Source organism: Homarus americanus, unplaced genomic scaffold, assembly GCF_018991925.1.
Source record: "Homarus americanus isolate GMGI-L3 unplaced genomic scaffold, GMGI_Hamer_2.0 scaffold39675, whole genome shotgun sequence".
In the NCBI taxonomy this organism is placed as follows: Eukaryota; Metazoa; Arthropoda; class Malacostraca; order Decapoda; family Nephropidae; genus Homarus; species Homarus americanus.
The window spans coordinates 9725113-9748934 of NW_024736071.1; the positions used below are offsets into that span (position 1 = coordinate 9725113).

General features: G+C 38.2%; 1 protein-coding gene across 5 annotated transcripts in view; it reads right to left on the reverse strand.

Annotated features, from left to right (window-relative positions):
• Positions 1-23822, reverse strand: part of LOC121871778 (tuberin-like) — a 286863-nt gene that overhangs the window by 174066 nt on the left and 88975 nt on the right. For all 5 annotated transcript variants that reach the window (XM_042374251.1, XM_042374253.1, XM_042374252.1 and 2 more), the window contains exons 10-11: positions 23358-23526; positions 6390-6620 (exon numbers count right to left, since the gene is read on the reverse strand). In XM_042374251.1, the coding sequence (XP_042230185.1) occupies positions 6390-6620; positions 23358-23526 (400 nt within the window). The remainder of the gene's footprint in view (positions 1-6389; positions 6621-23357; positions 23527-23822) is intronic.

The window sequence follows — 23822 nt, forward strand, 5'->3', positions numbered from 1 at the left end:
GTTTTCCTGTCAAAATGCCATAATTTTAAGCAACATATGACTGTACTCACTTTTTACTCAAATGTATTACACAAAACAATAAAAAATTTTATCTCCTGTGCAAACTATGTTATGTGTATACTCAAATTATTTTTAATCTTGCAATGATTCCAGCAGTGTAAGTTATACTCTGCTAAGTTTAGTCTTTGACATTTTATAAGATAAAAGTGTTAAGCCTAAAACTACCTTCACTCTGGCTGGGAGGAGGAGAAGAAGGGGAGGGAGGGGGAGGGAGTGAGGTTAGGCAATGACAGCAAACGGGAAATTTTTTGCTTATAAAATGTCACTGTATTGACAGAATATAACTTACATTGCTGGAATTCTTGTAAGACAGTGATTAATTTGAGTACAGACATCCCATAGTTTGCACTAGACATAAAAATTTTAGTAATTAACTATATACTACCAAGTCAATTCAGTGACATTTTATAAGGGAATACCGTATTTCTCGGCGCATAAGCCGAGGTTGTAAGGCCCCGAAAATTTCCCAAAATTATGGGGTCGGCTTAAGCAGCAGATTTAGATCATGAAACTTAAAAAATTCTGGTGCATAGCAGCGAGACACTATTTACTACTGACAAACTTCAATGTGATTGCCCAATCTGTTGTTATTCTCTTTCTGAGAACCCATATATAAAACAACTTTGAAATACAACTTTGTTATTATAAAGACATGAACTGAAATGGCCTAAAATACTAAAATAATAGAAATACTACAACAGCGACATGACACGACTATTGTTTACAACTCTCTATTACTGGCGTGGTGGCTTGATCAGCTGTGATTCACCCCAAGGACATTAGTGTAAAAGAAAGTGTTGAAATACAAATTCTTCATTTAAGACATGGATAAAAAAAAAAGACACCAGTAAAAATGTAGGATTGAAATGGATTAGAATCCATCAAAATCTTCCTCCGAGCTAGTGGTTCCTTCCGGTGAATCCCAGTCCTCCGACTCGGCTGCGGCTTTGACTTCATTGTCATCTTCCCACACCACATCATCCACCTCACCATCCAGAGAATTGGATATGCAAAATTTTTTGAATGATTTTACTACTGTTTCTGTTTTTTTATGGCATTCCAAGAATCTATCACAAATTCACACAGCAACTCAAGTGGCGCAGCTCGCATATTTCTTACTTTTGTGAATGTTTTCTCCACTTGTTACATCTATCTCTAACTCGGTCCTTGAAATGCTTATTAAGGCATACATCAAGAGGCTGAACAACAGATGTTAATCCACCAGGTATTACTGCAGTGTGTTTTTTTTTTCAAGCATTTTTTCACTGGCTCAGTCAAGTGAGACCGGAACATATCCCACACTAGCCAACTACGCTCCTTCCTCAATCCACCTGGCCTCCTACTCCAAATGCGTTCTAACCACAGCCTAACTCCTTCGTCCATCCAACCATTTTCATGCACGTGCACATACACCTTCGCTGGGAACTTAACTTTTGTCATCGTTTTCCACTTAAAGATAATCATGGGTTTCAACTTTGTTCCATCTGCCATACAACTCAAAACCACTGTGAAGCGTGCTTTTTCATGTCCAGTCGTCTTCACCAAAATAGTTTTCGAGCCTTTTGCTTCCACCGTTCGATTGCTGATCATATCAAAGTTCATAGGAGTTTCGTCCATATTCCCGAAACAGGTTAGAGGGAAATTGTGGTTGTGCCGTATTTGAATAAAGTACCATTGAAAACATGTGATTTTGCTCTCCAGGTCACGGGGTAACTTCTGTGCGATTTTAGTTTTCTGTCTTAACACTCATCCTTTTCTATTCATAAAACGACTACACCACCCTCTTGTTGCCTTGAAGTCTTTACCAGTGTCTGGATTTGACTTGGCCAGCTTCATTGCGTCAATACATATGGCATTCCTGGTTCTTGTTGACCGACTCGAATAACTTCTCCAGTTCTGGCCACTGTTGTTTACCTCTTCTCAGGGCACATTTTGTTCTGGGGATGTCTATTAACTTTTCTTCAGCCTTCTTCCACTCTCGAACCTGCTTCTCGCTAACGCAGAATTCTCTTGCAGCTGCAGAGTTGTTTGATGCCTTTGCAAATCTTACAACTTTTAACTTGAACGATGAGTCGTATTTCATTCGTTTTGCGGGGGGCCATTTTACCATAAAGTTTAAAGACAACAACCTCATAGATATGGAAAATGCCAAGTGGAGAGAATGTGGTAAACAGATAAGAGGTCGACTTTGAAGGTGAGTCAGTCCAGTATCGAATGTCAAACTGCTCGTAACGGTAATGCTCATAATGAGATAAGAGGTTGACTATGAAAGTGAGTCGGTGCAGTATCGAAAGTCAAACCGCTCATAAGGGTAATGCTTATAATGAGTCGAGTTTGGGGGTCGGCTTATACACACATCAGCCTAGAACTAATATTTCAGCTAAATATTCGGGGGTCACCTTAAACGTCCGGTCAGCTTATAGGCCGAGAAATACGGTAGCTAAAACTCCTTCTGCTTGATAACTACACACTTTGTTATCTCCCCTCCCTGACAGCTGTCAACACCAAAAAAAAAAAAACTCCCCCTCCCCTCCCCTCCCCTCCCTCCGAGCTGGGGTGAAGGCAGTTTAGGCTTAAAGTTTTTATCTTATAAAATGTAGCTGACTAGACTTAGCAGAATATAAGTTACATTGCTGGAATCCTTGTAAGATAGTGATTAATTTGAGGTTGAACCTCCCTAATCTGGCACCCTTTGGACCTGACCGGTGTCAGACTATAAATTTTCCGAACCACAGGTGGTCTTTGTAAAATACATACAGTAGGCTCTCATATTTGGACACTTACTTAGACTGTAAAAACCTCGCGAAATTCAAATCGTCCAAATTTAAATACAACTTCCTGTGGAGAAAATTAATTTGAGTCTGATACTTTCGATGTTTGGCTAAATTTTGCCTTATTTACCCTACTTTTTTGGCGAATTAGTACCTGTAATAAAGCAACGAAAATAACACAAATAAAGTTAATAAAAACTAAAAACAACACAGAAAAAGTTTATTAAAAAAAAAAAAAAAATTTTGCCTTGTCAGCCAAACTATATTTTGCATGTTTCTTGCCAACTCTGTACTCCCTTCTTGCCTTTGGCAGTTCGGGGCGCTTAGGAGGGTTTCCATTCACACCAGGTTGACCCCCACCTCCTACTAGTTCAACACTTGCCATATCAAGGGCGCGAAATGAGCGTCTGAGCACGAGATCACCAAGAGATAAAGTTCTGGCTGTCTCAGTGCGTGGGCAGGAAGGAACTAATGGTGCTGCTAGCGCCACAAACAATTAAGATAATTTGCAGGAATGAAAATGGCTTGTGACACCAGTGAAGGCCTGGTAGTGAAGAACAAAGTTCTAGACACTCAAGTGTGAAGAAACAAAAATTCCTGCGCTTTGAGACTAGCAGACAACCTTTCACAATTCCTCAATAGATGGCGTTGCCGCACCACTGCCATTAGTAAACAAACTGCACAGCAGCAAGGGTTGTGTAGCTGCAGCCGTTTATTATTTTATTTTTTACCTACTGAGTAAGTGAATACAGTGGTCCCCCGGTTAACGAACGCCTTGGTTAACAAAATTTCGGCTAACGAATTACCTTCATAAAAACAGTCAATTCAATAATTTTCCAAGTTTTATATTAAATTTTTTAGCAATTTTAACAATTATTTAACATAATTGAAGTACAGGAAACTAGTTTTTAGTGCGCCAAACAGCCACTCAACTCACCAAGCAGGCGTGAGTTTGTATCTTTGGTCAGTAGAGGTAACATCTTGCTTGAGACTCTCTTGAACATAAACTATTTTTACATGACGTTAAACGAAATGGACGTTGTCCGATCATCACATAAACTTTTTATTTATACTTATGTGTATGTGGAATACTATAGACGTACATATACACTCTTACTGTTAAATCACTACTGTAATGTGATACAGGTGATTAATTTTTATCTCTTATGCAAAATACATGACGTTTACATTAAAATTATTCACTGTTTTACAAGGATTCCAGCAACGCCAAGCAGATGGGGGAGAGGGTGGGAGCGAGCGAGGGGGCGTGGGGGGAGGGGAGGTAGTACGTTTGACAGTTGGCACAGGCCCAGGTCTAACGCATGTATATTTATCAGTTCTTAGGTGACTAAGCTTCTCTCTTATAAAAAGCCAGTGAAATGACCTGGGTGAATATAATTAACATAGCTGGGATTCTTGTAACATACTGATTAATTTGAATATAAACATGCTATAATTTGCACTAGACAAAACAATTTTAGTACCGTAATCAAATTAGTACATGTGCACTCCAGCTTTGCACTAAGAAATCTATGTAAATCTACCCAAAAATACAGTTGAAAAACCTTTTTATAAAATGTACTACACTACTGTACACTAATGTACAACAATTTTTATGTCGAGCAAAATATATGATGTTTATATTCAAATTATTGGCTGTCTTGCAAGGATTCCAGCAATGCAAATTATAATCTCCTAACATTAGTCTGAGATATTATATAAGATAAAAACTGTAAGCCTAAAAGCCTGGCTGGGGGGGAGGGGGACGTAGCCAGCCACGCCACCCAGCGAGGGGTTGGTGGGGGTTGGTGGGGTTGAGGTGATAAGTTTGAGGCGAAGGTCTCTGTGTGTTTATTTAACAGTCCTACTAATCTACTCTCATCTTAAAATGACAGTGATATGACCTAGGAGAATACAATTAACATAGATGAGATTCTTGTAAGATACTGATTTATTTGAATATAAACATGTTGTAATTTGCACTGGACATAACAATTTTAGTACCGTAATCAAATTAGTACATGTGCACTCCAGCTTTGCACTAAAGTCATTTACAGTATTTCTTTTACGTTTCTTTTAGTATGGTGTGTGCATGTAAATGTATGAAAATAAATGAAGAAATTTATGTAAATGTACCCAAAAATACAGTAGAATTTTTTTTTATAAAATGTACTACAGTATTATACACTAATGTACTACATTTTTCATATCTTGAGCAAAATATATGACGCTTATATTCAAATTAATCTCTGTCTTGCAAGGATTTCAGCAATGCAAATTATATTATCCTAACTTTAGTCTGAGATATTATATAAATAAACATAAAGAAATCACCAATCTTTTATCTTGGAACACGAGGCTGGTGGGGGGGGGGTGAGGTGACAGAATGTCTGGCGTTTGTTTGTTTATTTATTTGAGATAAGATATGACAGTTGGCACTGAAGGCCTGCCTGCGTGTTTATTTATCATTACTTAAGAGTGACTAAGCTCTTCTCATAATTTTCCACCCAAACGACCTGGGTGAATATAACTTACATTGGAGGGATTCTTGTAAGATAGTAATTTATTTGAATGTTTTTTTTTCAATTTAAATTTTAATTGTTTATTCCTTGATAGAGGAAGCGGGATCCTAGTGCTGTCACTTGGTACCCCTGTACCATAACACCAGAAGCAACTGGCCAGTGTCACAAGTATATACAGTACAGTACAGTCATCCTTTGGTTATCGCGCCTAATTGGGACCCCGCTGATAACGAAAGTACAGAACCTATGGGATTTATTCTAATTGGTTCATTTACCCAAGACCCAACCCCAAGTTTCCCATTTTACGACCATTTAGACCCACTAAATATATATATATAATGTTATGGTAAATATCATAAACACACATAGGCATGGCTAGGTTTATTAAAAAGTGATGAAAAGGGTACGCTTAATACTGTAGTCCACAAAACATGTAGCTATGCTTTTTTTATTTGGTCCCCCGTCATACGAGTCCGTTTTCTCTCACATCAGGACGTCAGAGTCCTCAGTTTTCTCTCTTAATCTTAGAGTGCACCAGAAACTTTACTATTTTTAGTAACGCCTGCTGGACCACCACTCCACGACCCCCAGACGAAAACACAATGATCCTCCCCATACTGGCCAGATATTATATGTTTAAAGGAATATCCTTTCTTCCTTAGGCTTTAGTAAGCATTTGCCTACAGGTAATGTTAACCTACATCTATTGAGGATAAAATCTTTCACCAACAAATTGACAATAACACTTTTGCTGTTATCAGACATATCTAGTTGCCTCAACAATTGCAACCCCAGTTGCAATTAGGGTTGCAATTTCAAATTCTGTGTCATTACTAAGGAATAACGAAGTCTCTGGTGCACTCTAAGATTGAGAGAAAACGGAGGACTCAGGCGTCCTGAAGTGAGAGAAAACGGACTCCTATGATGAGGCACTCAAATAAAGAAAGCATACCCATAGCTACATGTTTTGTGAGGGCTTAATTCGTTCGTAAGTAGAGGAGCACCTGTATTTTAAAAGATAAGGACAGCAACATACCTTAAGTCTAACTCTGGATACTCCTTCAAGAGCAGCTTGATTGCGGTAATGGTGTTCCAAACATGCAAGTAATATGCCATATGCCTGAATGGCATGTGACGAAGGTAATTCCCAAAGTTTTTTCTTAAAGAAACGTATCAAACCAGAAATGGCTGCAATGATGTCTGCAGCTTCACTTTCTCGTACTACTTGAATACAGTCGCCAGTGGTGAAGTACGGTGCCATCACAACCTGAAAGATACCCAAAATATACTAAAACTGTTATATTTAGACCAGTGCTTATATACTCTCTTGCCAATAGAAAAAAGTTTGATAGATTAATATAAACAATGTGTATGTAACAGTTAAATAAAATAGTGTAAGTTCAAGTTAATATGAGAAATGATGGAGATACAAACACAATATACAGGGATCCTTGTTACATGTACACTGCACTCACTTATACGTACAGTATACACTAGTTCCTTGCTTAACACTACTTTTTTTAACGTGTTTTTGTCTTTACATGGCATTTTGAATGGCAATATACCTTGATTAATAGTCATAATTACTTATAGTTACGCGGTGTGCCAGTTTAGATTTCGCAAGCTGCGTCGAGTGTTGTCCAAGCAAACAAGCTCCGCCACATCTATTCTGCATTGGGTGCCTGGGGTTATCAAGGACTGTCGTGCCGCAGGGACACTGCTTTGGCCCACGTCCATATTGGCCATATACGACTGACTCATGGTTTGTTAATGGAGAGGGCGACCCCTCCCCATTGACTGTTCGAGACCTCCTGGTGGAGTGCCTCAGTCTCTCAGAGATTTTCATAGCAAGCACTTCTCCCAATGCCGGGGGGGGGCAGGTCTTATTGTTCTTTCTTTGGTGTTGAGGGAGGGGAATGGGTAGTGTAGGAGGGGACGTCCTCTCCTTCGTGGAGGAAGCCGGCTTTCTACACAAGCTTTGAGTTTTATCTATTAACATTTAATTTTTTTTTTTTTACAAAAGTTCTATGTTATTTGTTACTTATGTTTTTACCTTGCATTATTTGAATTTAGTCTCTTAAGTCTTTATTCTAATTCAGCGACATAAGACCTAAGCTATTGCGTCGCCAGGGATGCAATTACCACAATAAATTAATCAACAATCCCCATGAAGTCCAGTGATGATGAATAACCAGCAGCCAACCATACCCTCAGCTCTAAGTTATGTGTGCAGGAGCTGCAGGCCTCTTAAATGTGAGTGTAGTTCATTTAATAAATGTTGAATGCTTATATTAATGTTTAAATTAACCATAGAATTGTTTATGGTGGCAGTATGCCCAGCTGTTGCAGGGTTCAGAGACCACACCTATTTTTAAATAAGGTCTTTTATTTATTAAACATGGTTTCTTAGTACACGGAGTACACGGGGTGTTGGGGGGTCCTAACCCCCGTCTTATACAAGGAACCATTGTAACAGTTTTTACCACCAAAAATTCATTATTCGTATGTCAATATGTTCTCAGTTATACATATACAGTACTCCTGGACAATTTGAGTACTCTACAGTAATCTCCCCATTAACCAGAATCTCCGGTCTCCAAAACTCTCCAATAGCCGGAATAAATCTTAAGCCTTCCAGGAAATTCCGGGAAAACTCTCTCCATTCCAGGCATGGGAACGAGTTTCCGAGGATGAAATAGTGTGCAATTTCTGGAAAATTTCTGAGAAAATGTCTCCATTCTGGGCATGGGAATGAATTTTCCTGGAGTTCCAAGAGATTGCATCATGCCCCATGTATCAGGCATGCAATGAGAGCTATACTTGTTAGGTTTGGTAACCTAGGTTGTATGCTCTCATGCTTAGTTCATATTCTGCTGCAATTGTACAAGGTTGCTCCCTTGCTCGCTGCTGTTTTTGCATACAATTTGTGTTGTGCAGTACATACTGTACATTGCTGTACCAGGACACAAGCAGCCAAGAATACAGTGTTAAAGCAGTTTTAGGATGCAAAAAGTGAAGTTAAATATATTGTATTGAGCATGCATTAAGTGTGAAAGTACTATACATAGCAGAGTGGACAGTGTATGTCTACTTTAGAATTCTAATGGTGAGTACAGTTGTATATTTTGTTTATTTACAATATACAGTCAACCCTCGCTTTATGCGGTCCCACATTCCGCGTTTCCACGTTTACGTGGTACCCTGCCGAAACCGGAATGCTCACATTCCGTGGTGCGTGTACCCCTTTACGCGGAGAGTGGCGCGAGCAGGGTGCGCACAAGGTCGCCCAGTCATCAAAACATTACCGAGTTCTTCACCCGCCACCCACCACAGCCGGCCCAAGTCAGTGATAGTGATAATTATAGTGAGGATATGGACTTATATGGACTTTGAGGGGTTTGACAAAGAGGCCCTGCAAGCCTCTGTGGTGGATAGTGATACAATTGATACAAGTGATACAGGTGAGGGCCAATAATCTGCCCTCTGCCTCAGCACCAACCCCCCATCCCGGTGTGCCCAGCCATCTTTTCTACTAATGTAAGTGTTAAAAAACCTAATATTATTGATATTTCTCTTAATTATTAATTGTGTGTGCATACCATCATAAGATTAAGAAGTCATTTTTACTACAACGTAGGTATTGTCTAAAAAAGTGGAGTTTGGGGGTCGGCCCAGTCTCTATTTCAATTAATCCCATATGTTATGTTGTTCACTTTACGCGGACCGCCGTGGGTTGAATTAACCACGTAAAGTGAGGGTTCACTGTACTGTAGATGTACAGTGTTGTTTGCATAAATAAATACAGCTCTTTGTCTGTTCGAGTTAGATGCGTAGTTTAGACTCTCGGAAATCATCCTCCAGTGCCAGTAAAATTCCGCGAATGTGCAATTTTTTCCAGGGCAGAGAAAATTTGTCTCAATACTCGGAAATTTTTCATTCCTGGACGAGATCATCACCAATTATTCCAGCCTTCGACAATTCGCTGAAGGTAATAAAAAATTAATAAATTCATTATACGGTACTATACAATACAGGCATTAGCTGATTGACATCAAGCCAAAAAGTGCATTTTGATATACAGTAAAGTAGTTTTATTATTAAGGAACCATATTTGATATAAGTCCCTGAAGTCTGATAGAGTCATTTTGAATCTCGTGTGCACCAGTGTGGCAGTGAGGAGGTAGGGTAGCCCGCCCGTCTCAATCACACGTTCCTAGCCTGCCAAAATTCAGTATCATGCCTTGGTGACAACAAGAACTAGTGCTGCTCTGTCGATTATTTTTGAGTATCATTAAAAAAATTAAATTAAAATCACCATGCATGGAAAACATCCTGCAGACAGTTCTGTGGGGATTGTACCCAAGAAGTTCCATCTTTACATCTGTTTATACATGAAAATTCAGGAGTATGGAGTCTGGAGAAAAACAAGCTGGGGATGAGACAACACCTGGTAAGGCGGAGGAGAGTGACCTTGGCAGTGATGTCACAGAGGAAAGTGATGTGCCTTTGGATATATATACAGTACTTGGTTAGTTTAAGTCTGTGAATCTTTTTCTTTTAATAATTTCAGTAATGCTTATTAAAGAAAAGTAGAGAGATTAATTCTGGCATTTCCATGGCATGGCAGTCGCGAGTGATGTCGCGGCTTCAGTCAACTGGGAAGACCACCACTATTAAGGTTATTCACCATTTAGTGATATTTTTATTATTATTTGTTTAATAAATGTTTATTCACTCATGATGATATATTTCTACCCAGTACAGAACTTTACTATACAGTACTATTATAAAACAAAGTTAGTAGTTTTCAATAGCTCATGAATAATAAGAGGCTCTACTGATGAAATCAAGTGAAAATATTAGGTTAGAATGACTGAAAGATTCATTTATTTTGAACCTGCACAGTACAGTACTTTAACATGCCATTCATCTCTCTAACTTAGTAGTTTGCTCTTGTTCATGCTAAGGAGAGGCTCCGCTGTATGAAGTTCACTGAAAAGGTTCAGATTGGGGTGACCAAAAATGTGCCCTGGGAATACAGTATATTGTCTAAATAACCTCCGTAATTTTGCACTACAGTATTTGGGAACGCATCTACGGCATAAATCAGTAACTTGCTATAATTTAAAATGTCTGCTGCAGTTAATATACTGTAGATGCGAATCCTGACCATCATGTTTAATTTACAGTAAACCCTCGATAACTCGGCATTTGATAACTCGGAATTTCATATAACTCAGCATGGATATGGTCTCGGAGTGTATTATAGTATAAATCAAGAAATGCCGAGATATATAAAATTAGCTGGGAAAATCTTGGCATATCTGGCCACCAGCATCACCTACCATGCCTCTGTGTCACTTACCATGCCTCTGTGTCACCTACCATACCTCTGTTCACCTACTATGCATCGTGTCACCTACTATGATGTTTCAATCTTCGACTGCAATGCTGGTAAGTTACTTTTTTACATTCAGTAATTACATGTACAATGAAAGACAAAAGCTGTGCCGTGAAATTTGGTGAAAACATATGCCGAAGGGCTAAATTTTTGGTGTGCTCAGCCTTGTGGTAGGGGGCTCTCATAATGTTTCACGAGTCATATTTAATCTTCGGACAAGTCAGAATTTGGGATAACTCGGCAAGGCCAAATCCCCATATGTGCCGAGTTGTTGAGGGTTTACTGTACTTATATTTTAAAGACAAACTATAAAACATACAGTATATGTAAACACTGTAAATGGTGAAGTGATGGTTCTTCTTTCTGATAAAAAAACATTATTAGTGTTTGATATAGTTATGGGTTTTTTACTTGTCGCACAAGCATTACATAAATAAATAAATATAGACACAATATTTCTACATTTAATTAAGCATCACATTCATCAATTAAAATTAATGATTTTTAGATCAAATAGTAACCTTCTGTATTTTTAAAAAAAGGAAAACAGATGACCAGATAATAGAGAAATAATAAAGACCATCACAAAGTTCCCTTCCTTAACACACCAAACGCTCAAAATTCTCAGCCCGGAAGTCGGTCACATGAGATCCTGGATCCACCCAGGCACATAGATATTGTACAAAAAGTAGTTCTATATTACCTAAAGAACTCCTTCCCTGGATGGCTGGTTAGATGTTTTTAATTAGAATTTAATATTTTATGGCAGTGTTTTATTAACCTAGCATCAAAAGATCCTCTAAGTATTGGAATTATGGTGGAGAGGGGGTACTTTTGCCGAGTCATTCCACCATCAACTGCCTCAGCTATGTACTTGACTACACATAATTCCTTTCCACTCTTTATTTTTCTTATTTTATAGTTTCATATATATTTTTTATTTATAAGTCACATTAGAGCAATGTATTACAGTACAGGTAAACCTCAAGATACGATGGGGTTTGGTTCCTGAAAAGCCCAATACTAGGTGAATTATCGCAAATAGGGAGCATTATAACATGGGGTTCAATGGGATACGTTCCCAGCCAGTCCCCCAAACACATATATCACCGACAAAACAATTCCTACAATTCAACTGTCAGTACAAAACAATTACACAGCACTCACCAAATCCTGAAGAATGCGCCTGGTCAACATCACATGTCCCCTTCGAGGCTAAGGGGAGTCTTGCAGATGGCGTGGATACGTCACTGTAACTCCTACACAACCTCAGAGACATGGTTGTTTTGGTTGACTTGGCCTTCCCATACATTTTCAAAGTTACACTGCTCACTTCACAGTCACAAAAACAGAGCAAAAGCACTTGTCACAAAAACAGAGCAAACAATAACAAAAAAATTATAGCAGCTGACACTGCTCACATTTTCCAAACAAAAGAGTTGACACACCTTTTAGTCACAAAAACACAGAAAATATCACTTCACAGTTACCATTACAGATTTCTATCTAAATGTTGTCCTCTCACTATATTAGAAAAACAAAACACCGATGATAAGTACAATATATGATGCTGGCCGATAATTGTGGAGCCGTGTGATGGCGGGGTTGCGATAGACAAAGAACCTTACACAGGGCTGTAGTGCGCAGGTTGGCCATGTGGCGGTGCATGGGTAGGCTTAAAAGTGAAGGTATAGATGCGTCATGCATAGGGTTAAATATTGTTTCCTTATAAAATATCACTGACTTGATGTAGAAAAATATAACTTGCAATGTTGGAATCTCTGTAAGATGGCAATTAATTTGAGTATAAACAACCCATAGTTTGCACGAGAGAAAAAATCCAACTAATGGATATCAATGACTGTTCGATAGATATCATTAAAGCGAATTGTTTTGATAGTATATAGCGAGATGGCTTTAATTTATAACCATCATTAAAGCAGAATATAGCATCTCTGGATATAGTATCTCGAGGTTTACCTGTATTACAGTATATTTGAATAGTTGAAGGGGGTTTCAGAAGAGGATTTGGTATATGAAATATAGGCTAGTAACACAAGACTTTATTAAACACTAAATATCATACATAATACAGTACAGTATCTCAAAAAAGTATCTCCCTGTACCAGGATGGGTCCAATGACTTCCAAAATGCTATATGCAACTCAAGAGGTCCCAGAAGAGTGGCTCTGTGGCATACTGATCCCACTACATTTGGTAATGCAACACCATATTAATTATGCTGAAATAAATACACACTGCATTACTCATGATGATCGATACTGTACACCAAAGTAAATGCACGTCCCAATATCTATCATCCGTGGTCTCATAATGTTTCACACACAGTGTCGATAAATAATTTTCTGAAAAACTGAGAAAATGTACATCAAGAAATACAGTACAGTATAGTAACACATAGATATTATACAAAATTAGTTTAATATTATATAAACAGCTTTTTTGCTGGCTGGTCAGCTGTTTTCTATGTAAACAGATGACCAGAATTTAATACAATATAATAATTCAGCTGGGGTCGAGTGTGAAAATAAGCTTATTTCATGTCAAATTCCCATAAAACCACTACACGAATATCCATAGGTGTGTCAGGGCTCCGGGGGCAAGATGTTTCAAGTTTTTTTTACAATTTAAGAATATATTACGTGGAATAATACAAAAGAATTTCCATAAAAACAATAAAAAAAAATAACTTTAGGTTCTTCTCCCTCTTTACAGTAAGTCCCCACTGAAAAAAAGGTTAGGTTCCAGTAAAACGCTTTTGTTAGGTGGACTATTGTTGATCAAAAAATTTTTCCCATATAAATTATTGTAATAAAGGGGGATGTGTTCCTGTACTTAGCTTTGTGATAGAATAATACACTGTACTAAGCTCTGTGACAAAATAATTGCAACATCAAAATACTGTAGATAAAAACAATAAAACATGTAAAACATAAAGGTACAAAAAGTGTTACTGTACTCACCAAGGCCAGAGGAACACAGTTACTTTAACTTACTTTGTTACTGTTAGGGGCAGGATCATCTGCTTCTATACTTGAGGCACTCTGATCACTACCATAGTCCTCAGGTGACAGGACTGTGGTGGTGGTGGCAGCTGGAGGAGAGGTGGCTGGTAACACAGTTATGGTGGTGGTGGTGGTAAAGGCAGTGGTGTCAGCGAACTGAGCCATGACCGGCAGAGGAACTGAGGTTGTCGTTTTCTTTTTAAAGAAAGCATGGAGTGTTGGCTGGGTGTCACGCTTCTTTATAGGGAGAGGTTAGTTATTTGATACCAGTAGTGATGGTCCCAGCAAGCTTTGTATCAGGATCCTCATCACTTATGACTTCTAAAGCTTGAATGAATAAGTTGAGAATCCTCCGAACACCTTTCAGAATCAATGTCTTCGACTTAGGGGTGTGGATGTTTCTTCCTTTGCTTCTTTCTCTCCCTGAGCCCTCTCCTGCTCCAGCTGTAGAAATTCTTCATTTGTTAGGTCTTCACCACTGGATGTCCTGGTGCATTATCAAGCAGCAATAACACTTTATTAAATAAGTTGTTCTTCTCACAATAAGTTTTGACAAAGTGAGTAAAATAGCCCTTGACATAGTCCTCAGTCAAAGCATTTGTCATCCATGCCTTAGAGATAGAATGCCAGATTACAGGAAGCTGGTTCTTGAGGATGCCTTTCAGTGCACGTGGATTCTCATTATGACAAACAAGCATAGGTTTCAGTTTCACGTCACCGTCAGCGTTGCCCCCCAAAGGTAGTGTCAGACGGTCTTTCGCTGCTTTAAACCGTCATACTGTTTTTTCTTCTTGATCTACTATGCATGTTCTGGAGGGCATTCACTTCCAATAAAGTCCAGTTTCATTAATGTTGAATACCTGTTTTGCACTATAGCCACCACACTCGAAAATTTCTTTCTATGTTTCTGGGAAACTACTTGCAGCCACCTCATCCTCACTGGCTGCTTCACCCGTCACACGAATATTACAAAGATTTGCAAGTTTCTTAAACCTATTAAACCAGCCACTACTAGCAGTAAAAGTCTCTGCCACAGTGACTGAGCCTTCTCCTGGATCACAGAATAGGAGAGAGGCATGTGACGTGTGCGGTCCTCAATCCACACCGAGAGAAGTTGCTCCATATTCTCCATGATATTATTGTGACTACGACACAGTCTTATTGCACCAGTAGGGGTCACTGATTCACCACCTTCTTTGAGCCGTGGTGCAATGTGCATTCTTTATAATTGTTTCCACTGTAGACACACTAAGGCCCAGAGCACGACTAATTTCTGATGGACCCTAACCACTCTCATTATAGTGAATAATGTCCAATTTTATGGCTAGTCACCTTCTTTCTCTTCTGGGCTGGTGCAGCAGGTGTTGAAGTGGAATGTCACTTACCAGACATTGTAGAGAGAACAAGGTACAGTGGTCCCTCGGTTAACGAACGCCTCGGTTAACAAAATTTTGGTTAACGAATTGCCTTCCATAAGAATCTTCAATTCGGTTAACGAACAAAAATTCGATTAACGAAATCCTTACGAAAATCACGTTTTGTTGTGAGCATCAGCTGGTCAGCTGATGGCCCAGTCTGCCAATTCAGTAATCAGTTCTAAGTTTAAATTCGTTTCCAATGGATTAAATATCAATAAATTTCAGCTTTTTAATATTTTTTAATGTTTTATATTAAAATTATAGGTCATTTTAACATTAAATATTGATAATATATGCAGTACTGTAGAGGGAACTAACATACCAGTTTGTTGTTGTGAGAATCAGCTGAGGGGGTACAGTACTCAGCCAATTCAGTAATCTGTTCAAGTTTAAATTAGTTTCCACTTTTTAATATTTTTGAATGTTTTATATTAAACTTAATAGTACAGTGACCCCTCGTTTAACGAACACCTCGGTTAACGTAATTTCGATTAACGAACTGCCTTCCATAAGGATCTTCAATTCCGTTAACGAAAAAAATTCGATTAACGAAGTTCTTACGTAACCGACCTCAACATGTTTTCGCTTGCACTGACCAGGCAACCAGCTTTAGTATCAGTCCGCCAATACATTAATCGGATCTAGGGCTTAAATTCCTTACTATTTTAGTAAATATCAAGAAGTTTATACTATTCAATAATTTTAAAGTTTAATATTCAATTTTTAGTCATTTTAACAATTATTGAACATAATTGAAGGTAAAGTGACTAGTTTAATGCGCGGCATCCAGCCTCTTAACACAGCAAACAGGAGTTACTGTCTCTCTCTGTTTTCACTGAAGGTAACATCTTGCTTGAGACTCTCTTCAACTAAACGCTTTTTTCTGTGTTTCCAAGCAAATTATTGGTCATTTTGAAATATATTTTACATATTGACAATATATAATGCAGTGCAGTGTTGATTTAAAGAAAATAATCTTGAATTACACCAAGAGAGCTAAAATTTTATGGGTGAAATGGTGCCATGGGGTGACTTCTCTTCCACCCCAATGCCTTCTCTTCTTCCTTCTCCTCCACCCCCATTCTAAATCCCATCATCATCATCATCCAGGAGCCTTCTACATACACACCTCAAAGTAAGTGAACTTTTCTACCATTTTTGTTGAATTTAGGAAATTTTCGGTGAGCTGGAACCAATTACCCAACAACCCATTGAAACAATGGTTTCACTTAACGAACTTTTCGGTTAACGAACGACCTTCTGGAACGGATTGAGTTCGTTAACGGAGGGGTCACTGTAATTTTAACATTTATTTAACATGTTGATAATACTGTATATGCAGTACAGGGAACTAGTTAGTTGTGCTCCCATCAGATGCGTGGGTCGGTCACCAGGCGTCAGTCTGGCTTTGTTTTCAGTGGAGAGAGCACCTATTTTGGTGGTGTCTTGAATATTTTTGCATTTTTCATTGAAATTATTGGTCATTCTCAACTTTAGTTAACATATTGATAATATATAGCGCAGTGTTGATTTAAAGAAAATAATCTTGAATGACACCTTGTGAACTTAAAATTTTATTGGTGAAATGAGGCAACAAGCATCAAGGTGATTTTTCCTCCATACCACTTCCTTCTTTTCTCCCTTCTCCTCCACCCCACTTCTAATTCCCATCATCATCATCAACCAGGAGCCTTCTACATACACACCTCTAAGTAAGTGTACTTTACTGCATTTTTTTTTATGTTGTGTGTACTTAAAGGTGAGCTGGAACCAATTACCCAATATCCCATTGAAACAATGGATTCGGTTAATGAACGATCTTCTGGAACGAATTGTGTTCGTTAACCGAGGGACCACTGCACCAGGAGTCACACGAGTAAATTGAAGCTGTGGCGCCAAACAAAGGCGCCACTGGGCTGCTGTGCAGTACCGAAAAAAGTGTTAGTTGCACACAGGTGGTGTTAATGTTAATTCAAGCGCGAAGATGGGGAAAAAAAAAAAAAAACACTCACACACACGCACACACACGGACCGACGACCAGGACGTAAGTAAAAAATGAGAAAATAATACATAGAAAATCTAAAATGAAATACAGTACAGTAAAAGTAATCAATAATGAAAGTGTATTCTACACATGGAGACTACATTAATTGGACGAAGCAGAGGAGGAGACAGGGTTGGGTGGGTCATCAAGTTCACTTTCTTCAGACAGGCTAACATACTTGCTTGTTGAAGGTATTGGATCATCTTTAGGGAGTGAAGAGGCAGCAGTGGTGGGGTGTGAGGAGACAGCAGTGGGGGACTTCTTAAAATATATGTCCAATTTAGACAGCACAGTTTGCCTTTTCTTTTCATTGTAAATCTCCCTGTAGCAAGCAAGTGCATTTTGCATCATTCTTTCATTAGTCCATATAGCACGCAGACTTCAACATATAATCAACAACCTCACCAGGCTTTGTGTGAAATATAACAAAGTCTAGGATCGCTTTTAGTGTCCTTGTGGCGCGGTTGGTAGCAATGCCAGCAATCCCTGGTCACACACATAAGGTCGAGGGTTCGAGTCTTGGCTGGTGAGGTTATATATATATATATATATATATATATATATATATATATATATATATATATATATATATATATATATATATATATATATATATATATATATATATATATATATATATATATATATATATATATATATATATATATATATATATATATATATATATATATATATATATATATATATATATATATATATATATATATATATATATATATATATATATATATATATATATATATATATATATATACAGTCAATCCCTCACTTTACGGGGTCCTACATTCCTGCTTTCCCACGCTAATATGTGCCCTGCCAGAACCCAGGATGCTCACATTCCGCGGTGGGTGTACCCCTTTACACGGGTGAAGTATAATTTTTTTAATTTAGCTCATAAAATTCATACAAATTATCCGGCCAGAATATAATTTACATTGCTGGAATTCTTACAATTTGATGAATTTAGCTCATAAAATTCATACAAATTATCCGGCCAGAATATAATTTACATTGCTGGAATTCTTACAATTTGATGATCATTTTGAATATAAACATCATAGATTTTGCATTAGACATACAAATCTTAGATATAATGTTTACTCTTAAGTAAATATGTTATCTTATGTGCAAAATATATGATATTTATATTCAAAATATTCCTGGTCTTACAAGGAATCCAGCAATGTCAATTATATTATCCTAACTTTAGTCTGATTTATTATTTATTACTAAAAAGGTAAACAGTCTGGTATGCCCACACATTTATCTAGTAGGGACGGTTGGTGGGGTGTGGGGGAGAGGGAGGGAGGGACCGGCGACCGACCATCTGTTACCATGTGAAGAATTTTTTTTTTTTTATTAAGTGAAGATTTTTATTTTAGCTCATAAAATTCATACAAATTACCCGGCCAGAATATAATTTGCATTGCTGGAATTCTTACAATTTGGTGATCATTTTGAATATAAACATCATATATTTTGCATTAGACATAAAATTTTTAGATAAAATGTTTAATCTGAGTAAGTATGTTATCTTTTGTGCAAAATATATGACATTTATATTCAAAATATTCCTGGTCTTACAAGGAATCCAGCAATGTCAATTATATTATCCTAACTTTAGTTTGAGGTATTATTTATTACTATACCTGGTTTTCCCCCCAAAATTTCTCAGAGGGAAGAGCCAGCAGTTTAGTGTGAGAAGAGGGGGAGGGAGTCATATCCATTATTTGAATGGACATTAACTTGGCGACTGTATTTCTCTATTTCTCTTAAGTATTAATTGTGTGCATGTACCATCATAAAATTAAGATGTTATTTTTACTACAACATAGTTGTGTGTCAAAAAGTGGAGTTTGGGGATCGGCCTGGACTCCATTTCAATTAATCCCATGTGTTATGTTATTTACTTTATTGCTGGGCTTTAATCCGGGTCACACACACACACACACACACACACACACACACACACACACACATATATATATATATATATATATATATATATATATATATATATATATAGTCATCCCTTGGTTATACGCATTTGGTTTTCACAATTTTCGTTATCACGCCTCCATCAAAATCTGCACACCTGCTGTTATTACGCAGTTGCCTCCAGGTGTTTTTACTTCACTAGACCTTCGGCGCTAACTGTCAAACATGTCGCTGTCACCCCTCCCTCCTTTCCAACCCCCTCCCAGCAAAGGTTTCGTGGTTATACACTAGGCTTTAAGTTTTTATCTTATATAATATCACAGACTAAAGTTGGGAGAATATAATTTTATTGCTGGAATCCTTGCAAGACAGCGAATAATTTGAATATAAACGTCATATATTTTGCACAAGCGATAAAAATTTTTGCTCTCTGTAATAAAATTCTTAAAATTAGATCTAAAATTTATATGTCTAATGCAAATTATAGCTTGTTTATAATTAAATTAATCACTATCTTATAAGAATTCCAGCAATGTAAATTATATTCTCCCCGGTCACTTCTATGAAATTTTATAAGCAAAAAACAAAAACTCAACTAAACGACATAAATAAACAAAAAATACTTAACCAGTGGAAGCACTGAAGGGTTTAGGCTCTGCAACTCCCATTTTTCTTGCCACTGCTGTGTAGAGTTCTCGGGCGTAGTCCTGCACTGCCCGAGTGTCAACCGCCATGTTCCTTTTTGATTGACGAATAATGTAGCTTACCAAACAACTCTCGGTCTTCAGCAGCACCTTATTGTGACAATATTTCACCAGCGAGGCACCTACAGACTTGGTAATGTTATGTGTTCATTGATTTTGCCGGCATCCTTCTTGATCGTGTATATCGTCGATTCATTCACTCCATATTGTCTGGCCAGATCAACCTGCCTCGTGCTTTTTTCTAACTCATGAACTATCTTGTACTTAATCTCATAGCTTAAGGCGCGTCGCACCTTCTTGGGCTTGGGCCAGGTAGTTCAGGGTTTCTCAGGGGTGGTGGGGGTCCAGCGGAAGCCATTGTGTAGAAAGAAAAAATAAAACCGGTTCCTGGGCACGAGTGAGTATACGCGGGGACAGTGAGACTGGCGCGGCCACGGTCAAGATCGCTGGTGGCAGGGCAAGCAAGGTTAAATAGACCAATCACAGCGCGCGGCGGAGGGGTGAGTGGGTGGTAAGGATACGTGGCCCAATCACAGTCTGCGACGTCATCGGCGCGAGTCTGACGTCAGCACCCAGCACCTTGCCCGCCACTGGGCACGTATATGATGGTATTTACCGCGTAAATAATAATTAGCAAATCTGGACAGGTGCCGCGTAAACGGCAATTCGCATATAAAATATCCGCGTAAACTGTATATATGTTGTGTTGTCAGAGAAACAATTCAGACCCTGCAATTGTGTGTAAATGAGGCAGAAAGTCAGATCAGCAACCTGGGACTTGATCACAATTTTTGTGATGCCATATGGCAGCAGGGTCTACCATTAGACAACACATTATGCTTCCAATATCTTCCCAATATCTTCCCTGTTTGGTAGCTGCCTAATGCCTACTACATACTCAAATTAATTGCTCTCTAACAAGAATTCCAGCAATACAAGTTATATTCCCTTAAGTCAAGCCAGTGACATTTTATAAGAGTTAATCTATACTCGGTGGGGGAGTGACCGCGCCACCCCCTTCCCAGAAAGGGTCGCCTCACTGTTTGTCTACTGTACTGACTCATTCATGATACAATATTGTTTAATTGTTTTTCATTAATTAGTACAAACATGTTACTGGAATAATCAGTGCTTATTAATACATGTACCTTTCATATACAATACGTTACAGTACTATGTATATACCCCATAGGTAAAAAATAATGTCATTCAAGACATATTCAGGTCATAAGACTCACTAATCCCCCACCCAACAATGGGTGACCTGACATTGCATCAGGTCAGGTTAGTAATGTGACCGAATAATCTCCCACCCAACCTTCATCACAAGTATTAAGACATGATTAGTTACTGTATGTATTACAGTCAATTGAGTGAAGTGTGTAACAGAGACGTGACGATCGCCCAAGCGACTAGCGAGCCGATCAGTGGTGAAGATTAAAGAAACAGTTCTGTTCACGCCTGTATCATATAGAGCTTTTGTTTTAAAAATATATTTCTTTAACCAAACTTTTAGATTGATTATTCGGGACTATTTTGAAGAAAAAAAATGATGTTTCTAATGAAATTAGAACATTTCTTACGTTTTTTCATAGAAGAATGGAATTCCCATCACTATATCATATAAAAATATTTCATTTAAGGATATCTTATTGGAACATTCCGTAGAGAATTTATTAAGGATCATTATGGTATCAAATTCATCTCCCTTTCACAATTATCCACGTTTGAGTGAGGAGGGGGGGGAACTGACCGTGCGACCCTCCCCCCTCACCTCCCCAAAAAGTTACTCCCACACTCTTCAGCCTAACATTACACCCCAACAAAAACACACACACACACACTCCAACAACCAGCCACACACACACCCCCTACCAACACACATTCCAACACCACTCACATACCCCTAACAAGGGAATTACGACAGCAGACATAAGGAGTGAGGGTCTTATTGTGTGACAAATTTGCGTGTGCGTGTCTGCGAGTTAAATATCAGCTGTTGAGGAGTGATTGGCAACACTCATTTCCACTCCATCTCTCTAATTACCCACACCTTTCTGCTTTCTCTCTCCATATTTCAAAATGTTATGTTATGCAATGTAATGTTGAAGGGATACAACTTTGCTCATTTATAATTATACTTATCACAATCTCTCTAAAAATGCTTTAGGTTTCGTGTTTATTCAAGACATCTTCAGGTCATGAGACCCACTAATCCCCCGGCCAAGAAAGGGTGACCTGACATTCCATCAGAAGGTCAGTAATATGAGACCACTAATCCCCCACCCTACCTCCACGTTACATTGCGTTAGGTCAGGTACACGAGACCCACTAATTCCCCACAGCTCCATGGGAGTGGAAAATAACAGTCTTTGCTGTAACACAGCCAATATATTTATTTCACCAAACTTTTAGATAAACTACTCTGGATTATTTTAGTAAAGAAACGGAGTTTCTAACATAACAGAACTGTATTTACGGACTCCGGTAGTTTACACTCAAGGAAAACATCCCCAGCACCCAGAAACATTCTGGGGAAGTGAGCTAGTGTCTGTGTGTGCAAGATGTCTAGTTTAGGCTCTCAGAAACGTTTTCCAGTAACCGGAAAATATTCTGGGATAAGGAATATTTCTGTGTTAGAGAAAGTCATCTGGTTAGCTGGAAATCTCTCATCCCCGGAAGTGCTCTGCACCAATTGTTCCGGCTAATGGGGATATCACTGTATATATATATTTATATATACACACACACACAGGTATAATATGTACCCCCAAAAATGTGTATGTACAGTACACTAAGAGAATAAATGCTAGTAACACATGCTTACTAATTAATAACAAATAAACCATGTACCGTACTGGTTGTGGTGAAGGGGAGATTGTGATAAGTGGTGAGGAGATGATGCATCAATCGGTTTGTTTGGTAACACTGGATGCAGCCACAACTGAACAGCTGATGTCTACCCACAAAATTGAGTGTAAATATAAATAAACGTCGTATTCCTTCTACATTACGTCACATAAATTTTAAATTATGGAGTGACAATAACAAAAAAACAATGTACAATTCTGTACAATATTGTACTATCATGAATGACAGTCACAGTAGAATGATTGAGAGGGGCAGATTGTCGGGGTGAGACACAGTGGATGGAAGGGACGGAGGAAGGTGAAATTATGATTTCGGTGGTGATAATAGAGGTAGTGGTGCTGATGGTGGTGATCATTGAGCTGGTGGTAAGAAAGCAGAAATGTGGGGTGACTTACCATTCGTAATAATAGAACATTGTTTCGTTAATCGGCAAATGGGTAGTAAAAATTTGCTTGCGTTATAGTGTGGATTGTTCAAAGGATTAACGTTCAGTTGGGACTTAATCTAGTGGATAACTGCTTAATGGTATTCCAGTGAGAAAGCAGCAGAATCTATAATAAAACTTATTTACAGTATTTACCTTTTCAAGCATGCCAAGTAAATCTGTCACAACAGAAGATTTCTGAGTCAAGGCAATGTGGACCAGCAAATTGACAGCAGCTGTTCTTACACCAACATCACACTCTGCCTCAATTCCATCCATTTGTATAGTGACCACACTTCTTATCATCTCTGTTCCATATATGTGTCTGGAAGAAATCAGAGTAGACAATTATAATCTGCATGAAACACATATTAATTGAAATAAGGCAGAAAGAAGAAACAAGGAATCATGAATTTGTCACTGCTAAAAAGTTATCTAAACTCCTTGACTACTAGATGCCTTTTAATATCATATTATTTTAATACAAGATGATTTTATTCAGCACAGAGAGAGAGAGACCCCTTGCACCCAAGAGGTGAACATTGAAGGGAAGATGAAGGATTTTTTCTGTAGTGAAATTATGGTATTCAATATGTACAGTCACCGACAAAATACAGGGGG